Genomic DNA, 10,839 nt, shown 5'->3' with positions numbered 1-10,839 from the left:
AAGGAGAGAAGAATGAGCCGCACAGCGACCAAATTGCAATATCTGACAGACTTGTGGTCAAACGATCATTCCCATAATTATTACTTACCTCTGATCATTGCACCCAGTACTCTACTTAACACCTCATCAATCTGCACATCTATCACTCCAGTGTTAATACTAAATGAATTATGTTTGCCTCTATGGTCTATTTTGTTGCCTTAACACTCCCTACTCTTCCACATCGCACAACTGTACATAGATTTTTCAATTGTGTTGATTACCTGTAGCGTTTGTTATGTGTAACTCCTGCGTTGTTGTGTTTTGTCGCACTGCTTTGCTTTATCTTGCCAGGTCGCAGTGTAAAATGGATGAACTTGTTCTCAACTGGCCTACGCTGGTTAAATAAAGGTGAATAAAATAATATTTTTAAATATATATATCTAAGTTGTTTTCATAAATATGAATGTCAATCAATAAATATTAGGCCGTTATCTACCTCATATCCAAGTCTTTGATTGATTATACTCTTCCAAAACTCGATTGACTTCTTGTGTAAAATCAGAGGCAGGGTGTTGTCATTGTAAGATCTCACAACTTGAAGTCACTGGTGCGTGAGCCCGTTGTCAGGTATGCGTCATATTGTAAGAACCGCAGAGTTCCAGCTCCATCCACCTCTGCATATTTGGGAGGGAAATACGCGCTGGGAATGGCGACTGCTCCATCAACAACATTCTAGGCTTTCTACTGCGGCAGAACCTCACGGCCAGGATGAGAATAATGAAAGTCAGGAAAAGGTGGAGACAGAGACCAGACCAATGATCAAATAGGAAGTTAGTTTGGAACTATCCTCATAAGCCATGTCTTTCAGTTCTGAACTTCAGCCAAGTTTCTGATATGAGTAAATATACATCACAGGTTGTAGAGAGAGAGGGCTGTCCGTTATCTTTCACTGATATAACAAGGTTTGCTTCATACTGTCAGATTCAGAAATGTCCCGCGTGCGGTGATCTCTCCCTGTGGAGACCAATAGTGAAAAGTCCCGGATCATGATTTCACGATGTGATATGAAGCACAGCGTTTGTCCAGAGTCAGCATCCACAGCTATCACCTTGGAAACAGGGACCCCGCCATAGCAGCTTTGGGGACCATCTCAGTCATCAAGGAGTTCCCTGCTGGAGCAGGTATAATATCTGGGGAGAGTTATCATTCTCATCTGTTATGAAGACACTCACTGTCACGTTACTGCTGAGTGGAGGAGAACCATTGTCTCTGGCTACAACGTGGACCTTAAGCTCCTAAACTGCTCATAATCAAATGCTCTCACGCAGGATCCCACCCCGTGTCTCCGTTAATGGATAAAAATGAGGACACCGGAACACCGTTAACCTCACTGGCAATAGAGAATAGACCACCGTGCCGTTCTGTCTCCAGTCTGGGTCTCTGGCAGTAAGAGAACACATAGAGGAGCGGTTGTTTTTTTCAGTCACATAGGTGCTGTATGATTGTTCTTACAGCAGGTGGGTTGTCATTCACGTCTGATACAGATAAATGAATAGTCTTGAGGAGGATAAAGGTGGAGCCCCTCGTCAGTGGCATGATAGTTATGTTATAATCTGATATTATCTCGGTCTAATTCACCTGTTGTTACCAGAGAATAGTAGTTTTTATTGAAGGGTTAATTTGAAGGAACATTTTGTTGAATGGAGCAGCGGACCTGTCTATTTCCTCCGAGTCTTTATCCTGTAACTAATATGCCCACCTCTGTCAAGTAACACTTCTCAGGATGGGATTGCTAAGTGATTTGATGAATATTATGTGCATTGTCATTTATATCGTTATATCTATGATTACTTTTGTGTTGAAGCTAACCTGACCCATCTTTGCTTGGACGCGCATTTCATAATCTTTCTCTCCTCAAAGTCCACAGTCCGACGACTCTATTACACCAGTCCCTTTGTCTATAGAAAACGAGGATGCTTTATCAGAATACTACTGAAGTAACGTCACTTCCCCATTTGCACCCTTATCTGCATCAGTGGCGCTGAACGTACACTACAATAATTAGAGGGAATTTCTGTCAGACTGACTCTATAATCGTCCTGGCTAAACACTGGAATATTATCGTTAGCATCCAACACAGTGACGTGTATAACTACAGTACCAGATTCTCTGTGGAGCCCCACCATCAACAGCGTAAGTAACAAGTCACCTCCTCTTGCTTTTCTCGATCCAGCTCTTTTTCTAACACCAACTCACTGTATTTCCCACCATCTCTATTTTGTATAAACGGCCAAACAAAATGTCATTCCTTCGAGCGTATAGCTTTGCACTGTTTAATCCTATGTCTGCATCATGCGCTTCGTCTAAGGGAAAACGTCGACCTTATCAGCGATTCCTTACTTTCTAGATTATGCGTTCATTTGGAAATCAGGTGAATTTCATTTACGTCTTGAATTTGCACAGTAATACGATGAAGCTCAGAGGGTTTCCAACACAAGTTCATATTTTATGCCACGTAACCTTCGAACCACACAGCTCCTCTCTATCTATTCTTTCCGTCACAATAAGGTTGCCAGCCGCGAGGTTGATGTCACAATACGTTACTGTTATTATCCATATCCAACCGAGCTTTGCGAAGAAAATCTCTTCGCACCAGTCCGAGATCTTTGGCTATATTCCATTGAAAATCCACGCGTGCTTCCTCGGGAAGATAGCTCATGTCTCCATCGTGTAGAGGGAGACAAGAAAGAAACCGAGCGAGGACGGCAGAGACCATAATTTGCACCACATCATCAACGTGGACGATATCTATCCTTAAGATGGTGATTTCCAAATCGTTATCCAAAAAAAATGTAGCCAACGTTACAATAAATTCTTCCAAGCAAGGATATGTTGATACAGTCAATGCGTTTTTCCCCACTGCGAAACAATCTCCTCCTGTATATGTTAATCTACTGGGTGGGGACACAAGTGTGCATTCACCCAGAGAGGTGAACAGCGACACTTGAGTATTTCACAAAAAACTGCAGTAACACTCGAAGTTACTGAATATACATACATTGAACAAGATTATTCCAATATATTATTGCTGAAAATATGCTATATTAATTTTTCCAAACCTGCATCCTAAAGTCAGCAGATAAAATCACAGTTTATCAGTAAACATTTTTTTGACCTTACTCCTCCTATGTTGCGCAATAGATCTCCTAAGTCGTAATGTCAGAACTGGACAGGACATTACTTAAGTATTGCAATAGATATCAGATATAACCTTTATCAGTCATTGAATAATATGCAAACATGGGTATATATATTAGTGCTTTATTCGGTGTTTTGGTCATTTTAAAATAAATGACCAAGCCTTGAATAAATTGTACTCACTGCTTTCATTAATACGAATGTGTTATAGCATGTAAAAATATATGCCTTAAATAACATAGCCTCTAATGTAAAGTAATCTTCCTGCTTAATACAACAGCATTACATTTAATTGAACTGTTTCACTCATTCTCTGAATCTAATTCACTGGTGTAAGTGAAAGTTTAATCATTTAGCGCACAATTGCCTATCCAATTAAACTCATAAGACTTATGTCACTTAAAATAGCAGCGTATTTGACCTAGCTAGCCTAATAAATACGACATTCACCTCATGTTACATAGTCATTATTCGGCGACAACTTCATATCTGTAAACGTGTATCTCCAATTAGGCTCATCAGATAGTCTGAGATATCACCACTTGGCTACAAACACATGCGTAAAACGTATTGATTATATCCTGAAGTGGATTACGTTTATTTGTGGATACACATTTTCGCGTGTTAGCCTCTTGTCTTTTAAGTCTGCAATGGTCCGTGCAAAAGTTGATAATATGAACTTTTCGTCATGCTCCAATAACATGAATATTAAATATATATAGTGTCATATAATACTAATAAATTAGCGATAAATCTCACCTCAGTATCCCCGACGTCAGAGTATCACTTTCCTCCAAAAACTCAGATTTGACTCTCTCTCAGTGTAAGATCAGCAGGCAGGGTGTGTCATTGTAAGATCTGACAAACTTGAAGTCACTGGGCGTGAGCCCGTTGTCAGGTATCTCATAAATTGTAAGACTACGAGAGTTCCAGCTCCATCCACCTCTGCATAGTTGGGAGGGAAATACGCGCTGGGAATGGCGACTGCTCCATCAAACAACTTCTAGCTTTCTACTGCGGCAGAACCTCACGCCAAGATAAAGAATAAATGAAAGTCAGGAAAAAGTGGACCAGAGACAGACCAATGATCAATAGGAAGTAGTTTGGACTTATCCTCATAAGCCATGTCTTTCATTCGGAACTTCAGCCAAGTTATCTGATATGAGTAAATATACATCACAGGTTGAGAGAGAGAGGCTGTCCGTTATCTTTCACTGTATAACAAGGTTCTGCTTCATACTGTCAATTCAGAAATGTCCCGCTGTGGCCTGATCTCTCCACTGTGGAGACCAATAGTGAAAAGTCCGATCAATCGCTTTCAAATGTGATATGACAGCCAGCGTTCTGTCCAGAGTCAGCATCCACAGCTATCCTTGGAAACCAGACCCCGCCAGAGCAGCTTGGGGACCATCTCCATCAAGAGTTCCCTGCTGGAGCAGTAATAATATTCTGGGGAGAGTTATCATTCTCATCTGTTATGAAGACACTCACAGTCACGTTACTGCTGAGTGGAGGAGAACCATTGTCTCTGGCTACAACGTGGACTTTGAAGCTCCTAAACTGCTCATAATCAAATGCTCTCACAGCATGGATCACCCCCGTGTCTCCGTTAATGGATAACAATGAGGACACCGGAACACCGTTGACCTCACTGGGCAATAGAGAATAGACCACCGTACCGTTCTGTCTCCAGTCTGGGTCTCTGGCAGTAACAGAACACATAGAGGAGCCAGGCTTGTTATTTTCAGTCACATAGGAGCTGTAGGATGGTTCCTCAAATGCAGGTGGGTTGTCATTCACGTCTGATACAGATACATTAATGATCTTTGAGGAGGATAAAGGTGGAGACCCCTCGTCAGTGGCAGTGATAGTTATGTTATAATCTGATATTATCTCACGGTCTAATTCACTAGTTGTTACCAGAGAATAGTAGTTTTTGATTGAGGGGTTAAGTTTGAAAGGAACATTTTGTTGAATGGTACAGCGGACTTGTCTATTTCCCTCCGAGTCTTTATCCTGTACATTAATGATGCCCACCTCTGTACCAGGTAACACGTCCTCTGGGATGGGATTGCTTAGAGATTTGATCAATATTATTGGTGCATTATCATTTACATCTGTGATTTCTATAATAACTTTACAATTTGAGGCTGACCCTAAACCATCTTTTGCCTGCACGCTCATTTCATAATATATTTCCTCTTCGAAATCAATAGGGCCGATCACTTTTATTTATCCGGTTGTCTTGTTAATCAAAAACAGCTTCCCTGCTTTGTTACTTATACGACCAAGTTCATAGGTCACATCGCCATTAGGTCCCTCGTCTGCATCAATAGCAGTCACTGTACTTACTACGGTACCTAATGGAGAATTCTCAGGTAGGCTGACCTTATAGACGTTCTGAGTAAACACTGGAATATTGTCGTTAGCATCCAACACTGTAACGTGTATAACTACAGTACCAGATCTCTGTGGAGTCCCACCATCAACCGCAGTAAGTAACAACGTCACCTCCTGCTGTTGTTCTCGATCTAATTCCTTCTCTACAACTAACTCACAGTATTTCCCACCATCTGGGTTTGTATGAATAGCCAAAACAAAATAGTCGTTTTTTTCGAGTGAATAGTTTTGAACTGCATTATGTCCTATATCCGCATCATGAGCTTCGCTAAGAAGGAAACGTGTTCCTCTAACCGCAGACTCGCGGATTTCTAAATTAATTTGAGTGTTAGAAAATGTTGGGGAGTTATCATTTATATCTTGGACTTGCACATTAATACGATGTAATTCCAGAGGTTTTTCCAGCACAAGCTCGTATTTTAAAGAACAAGAAACCTTCGGTCCACACAGCTCCTCCCTGTCTATTGTTTCAGCCACAATTAATTCTCCAGTATTCACATTAATGTCACAGTAACCTTGACGACTGCCATCCATATCCAAACGAGCCTTGCGAGATGAAAATCTTATCGCATCCAGACCGAGGTCCTTGGCTATATTCCCGATCACAGATCCGCTTTTCATCTCCTCTGGAATAGAATAGCTCATATCGCCATGGCTCTGTCGCACCATGAAGACGAGGAAAACCAAACGGAACGTCGAAACAGACAATGATAATCCGATGTACTCCATCTTCTCAAATGACACAAGTAGTCCAACTAAAACTCGTGGTAAAGATATTGTTCAGCCCTCAAAATGAAACATTTGCTCCGTTAAGGTGTGGAATAGCCGACGATACACGCTAAGCCTCTGTCTAATCGAGACGATGGTTTGTCACGCTGACCAAAGCAGGCCTATATCTCCTCCTTTTCTATGCATGGACTGGGGGAGAGATGTGCCTGTCGGCCAATATATAGTGAACAGCGACACTTAGAGTATGTCAATGAAAACTACAAAAAAATGCATTCAAATAAACCTCTTAAATCCATAAGCCACCACGACATTCAGGATATACTTTTTCCCTATAAGGTGTGAATGTGAATGCGCGGAAGTAGCTTACAATGCGGTAAATGTTATTTTTCAGTTTCAAACATAGCATCCAAAATAAATCTAGGTTAATTTAAGTATTGGCGGAAACCAATACTTGCAGCTTGCATCTTTGCCTGTTTCACTGAGAAACAGGCTTCTCAGTTGCGCTGTCTATCGGCGTGGTGCTGAAACAGTGCTAGCGTAGCTTCATCAGAATTGGAAGGCGATGTGATTTGTATTTTCAGCGTGTGAATATATTCATTTAAGTCCTGCAGGCTACAGTGGAATGAACAGTGAAAGGGAATATGTTAAAGGAATTGGCCAACTTAAATTTAGCAGAAGCAGAACAACTCGGGTACAGGCTATGCAGATGTAGGATCTTCATTTGATCACCAATGCAGGAAATGTAAAACGTGTAGTGTATTTGAGGTTTAAAAAGGCTTCTGAAGTTTGTCATTTCCACTTTAACATTTCAGACTTGATTTTCACCTAGAAAAATGACCATTAGTTATAACCCACATAATAATTCATATTTCCTATTGCTGCATCAAACATGTCAAGATCCTATATCTGTAGGAAAATTAGCCACTTTGATAATATTCAGTATTATATATTGATAATATTTCAGTGGAAGTGGTATGCATGTAACAGTAGGCTACAGGCGTAATAGAAGACACATATTTTCATTTTGTAGTCTACTTATCCAAGATACAATAGAACTGCCTAGAGGTCGCCAATGACAAATAATAAATACATTCAAAACAATAGAAGAACTGTAGCCGCATACACTTCAGATGACTTGATGTTGCGCTGTACTCTCTCATACTAGAAGAGCATACTAATGCTGTTCTGCTGACTTTAATATACAACCTGCGATTAAAACAGAGCGTTGGGCCTTTCACGTTAGGAAGTTTGCTATTGCCAAGAAGCAAATGAGTGATATTTCCTTTCAAAGCCACGTAGGACAAACCATCCTCATAAAATGCAAAATAAAGGCATGGGTTACCTCAGAGTCTCCTGCAGTGTTGAGCGTGATGATACTCCCTTCTAATAATGTATCTGGACATCTTGTTAGTGTCTGGTCAGCAGGCAGCGTGCTGTCATTGTAAGATCTGACAAACTTAAAGTCACTGGTGCGTGAGCCCGTTGTCAGGTATGCGTCATAATTGTAAGAACTGCGCAGAGTTCCAGCTCCATCCACCTCTGCATAGTTGGGAGGNAACTCACTGTATTTCCCACCATCTCTATTTGTATGAACGGCCAAAACAAAATTGTCATTCCTCTCGAGCGTATAGCTTTGCACTGCGTTTAATCCTATGTCTGCATCATGCGCTTCGTCTAAGGGAAAACGTCGACCTTTATCAGCRGATTCCCTCATTTCTAGATTCATGCGCTCATTAGGAAATCTAGGAMAGTTATCGTTTACGTCTTGAATTTGCACAGTGATACGATGAAGCTCGAGAGGGTTTTCAACCACAAGTTCATATTTTAGTGCACACGTAAGCTTCGAACCACACAGCTCCTCTCTATCTATTCTATCCGTCACAATAAGGTTGCCAGCCGCGAGGTRYATYTCACAATAWCGTTTACTGTTATRATCCATATCCAACCGAGCTTTGCGATCAGATAATCTCTTCGCATCCAGTCCGAGATCCTTGGCTATATTCCCAATGATAAATCCACGCGTAGCTTCCTCGGGTGAAGAATAGCTCATGTCTCCATGCGTGGTGTGAGGGAGAACAAGAAAGAAAACCGAGCAGAGTTTGACGGCAGAGACCAAAAATATTTTGACCACCATCATCAACGTTGGAYCGTTTGATATTCCTATCCTTAAGATGGTGATTTACCAAATTCGTTATGCCACAAAATATGTAGCCAACGTTACAATCAAAATTCTYTCCAAGCAACGATATATGTTGATACCAGTCAATGCGACGTTTTTCCCCACTGCCGAAACAAGTCTCCTCCCTGTATATGTTAATCTACTGGGTGGGGAAACAAGTGTGCATTCACCCAGAGAAGGTGAACAGCGACACATTGAGTATTTTCACAAAAACTGCAGTAACACTGCGAAGTTACTGAATATACAGTACATTGAACAAGATTCATTCAATATCTTATTGTAAAATGTGCTATAGTTAAATATTGCCATACATGCATGCCAACAGTGCAGTTTATAGATAGAACATATCACCAGTTTTGAATCAGTAAATTTCATTTTTCGTTTTACCTTATTTAACCCCCAGACAATATCTATCTATCATTCAGAAGCAACTGAGGAAAACAAAATGAAAATGTCACGGTAGTTAAGGATATAAGAATAGGCTATATTATTTAGGCCTATATTTTAAAACTTCTCAAATCACATGATTGAAAAACAGTTGTTTATTATCAAGGCTTTGGTCATTTATATTTAAAAAATCACCCAAAACAATGGACAAAGTCATTGACTAAAAAGGTTCATCTCCTCCTGGATACTCCATTGCCAGATTCTCAATGTCTGGTCGCTGTCCAGTGTTGAAACAGAGCCGACGCAATAGCCCATTTACTTTATCTGTCATACCAAACGCTAGAGGGAGAATAAAATGTACTGCTGCAAATTGCTATCCAACAAACGGCAAACATTTTGTRTTATGGCAGCAGCCTTAGACCAAGACAATCTTTTTACAGAGACAGAACACTTCAAATAGTTAAAAGGTAAATCTGTCCTGCTTTTAAAATGACAAACGAAGCACTTCAAAGTTGTAATTGTAAACATGWGTCCTGCATTACAACGTAATCAAAGAAGTCCGTAGGTATGGCACCCTGCCCTGGAATAAGATACTTGAGTAAAATTGTTTGAAAGTGATTCAACTCTGGGCAAAATCCGTAGGTTTTTGAAAGCACATATTATCAGTGGAAACTCCTGAATTCAGTCAATTTAAAAACGTTGCCGTGTCTGATGAGCCAGCACAGCGACCAAATTGAAATATCTGACAGACTTGTGGTCACGATCATTCCCATATTATTACTTACCCTCTTGATCTATTGCACCCCAGTATCTCTACTTACACATCATCATCTGCACATCTARCACTCCAGTGTTAATACTAAATTGTAATTATGTTGCCTCTATGGTCTATTTGTTGCCTTACCTCCCTACTCTTCTACATCTGCACACACTGTACATAGATTTTTCWATTGTGTTATTACCTGTACGTTTGTTTATGTGTAACTCTGCGTTGTTGTTTTTGTCGCACTGCTTTGCTTTATCTTGGCCAGGTCGCAGTTGTAAATGAGAACTTGTTCTCAACTGGCCTACCTGGTTAAATAAAGGTGAAAAATATATATTTTTAAATATATATATATAGTTGTTTCATAAAATAAATGGTCAATCAATACCCAAATTAGGCGTATAATCTCACCTCAGTATCCCCAACGTCGTTTAGATTGATTATACTTTCTCCCAAACACTCGATTTGACTCCTCTTAAGTGTAAGATCAGCAGGCAGGGTGTTGTCATTGTAAGATCTSACAAACTTGAAGTCACTGGRGCGTGAGCCCGTTGTCAGGTATGCGTCATAATTGTAAGAGCTACGCAGAGTTCCAGCTCCATCCACCTCTGCATAGTTGGGAGGGAAATACGCGCTGGGAATGGCGACTGCTCCATCAAACAACATTCTAGGCTTACATTGTTACTACTGCTGTTGATGGTGGGGCTCCACAGAGATCTGGTACTGTAGTTATACACGTCACTGTGTTGGATGCTAACGATAATATTCCAGTGTTTAGCCAGGAGTTTATAGAGTCAGTCTGACAGAAAATTCCCTCTACGATTATGTAGTGTAACTGTCAGCGCCACTGACGCAGATAAGGTGCAAATGGGGAAGTGACGTATGACTTCAGTAGTATTTCTGATAAGCATCATCGTTTTTCCTATAGACAAGGGACTGGTGTAATTAGAGTCGTCGGACCTGTGGACTTTGAGAGAGAAGAGATTATGAAATGCGCGTCCAACGCAAAGATGGGGTCAGGTTTAGCTTCTAACACAAAAGTTAATATAGATATAAATAAACGGAATATAACAATGACAATGCACACATTTATATTTCATCTTCATCCTGCCTCCCAATCAAAATAAATCACACATTTTATTTACCTTGAGCACAATCCCATTATCCGTGAGATAATGTGTTAGCCTGGCACGAGGTGGGC

General features: G+C 40.5%; 1 protein-coding gene and 1 pseudogene across 1 annotated transcript in view; both read right to left on the bottom strand.

The window, feature by feature from the left end:
* Positions 1-10,839, bottom strand: part of LOC111950144 (protocadherin gamma-A11-like) — a 105,486-nt pseudogene that overhangs the window by 81,265 nt on the left and 13,382 nt on the right.
* Positions 4,635-10,839, bottom strand: part of LOC111950154 (protocadherin gamma-C3-like) — a 7,885-nt gene continuing 1,680 nt past the window's right edge. The window contains exon 2 of the mRNA XM_023967555.2: positions 4,635-5,691. Within this exon, the coding sequence (XP_023823323.1) occupies positions 5,413-5,691 (279 nt within the window). The 3' untranslated portion in view covers positions 4,635-5,412. The remainder of the gene's footprint in view (positions 5,692-10,839) is intronic.

This window comes from Salvelinus sp. IW2-2015, linkage group LG23 (assembly GCF_002910315.2).
Source record: "Salvelinus sp. IW2-2015 linkage group LG23, ASM291031v2, whole genome shotgun sequence".
Taxonomy (NCBI): domain Eukaryota; kingdom Metazoa; phylum Chordata; class Actinopteri; order Salmoniformes; family Salmonidae; genus Salvelinus; species Salvelinus sp. IW2-2015.
This window is presented reverse-complemented; position numbering and strand designations above follow the sequence as displayed.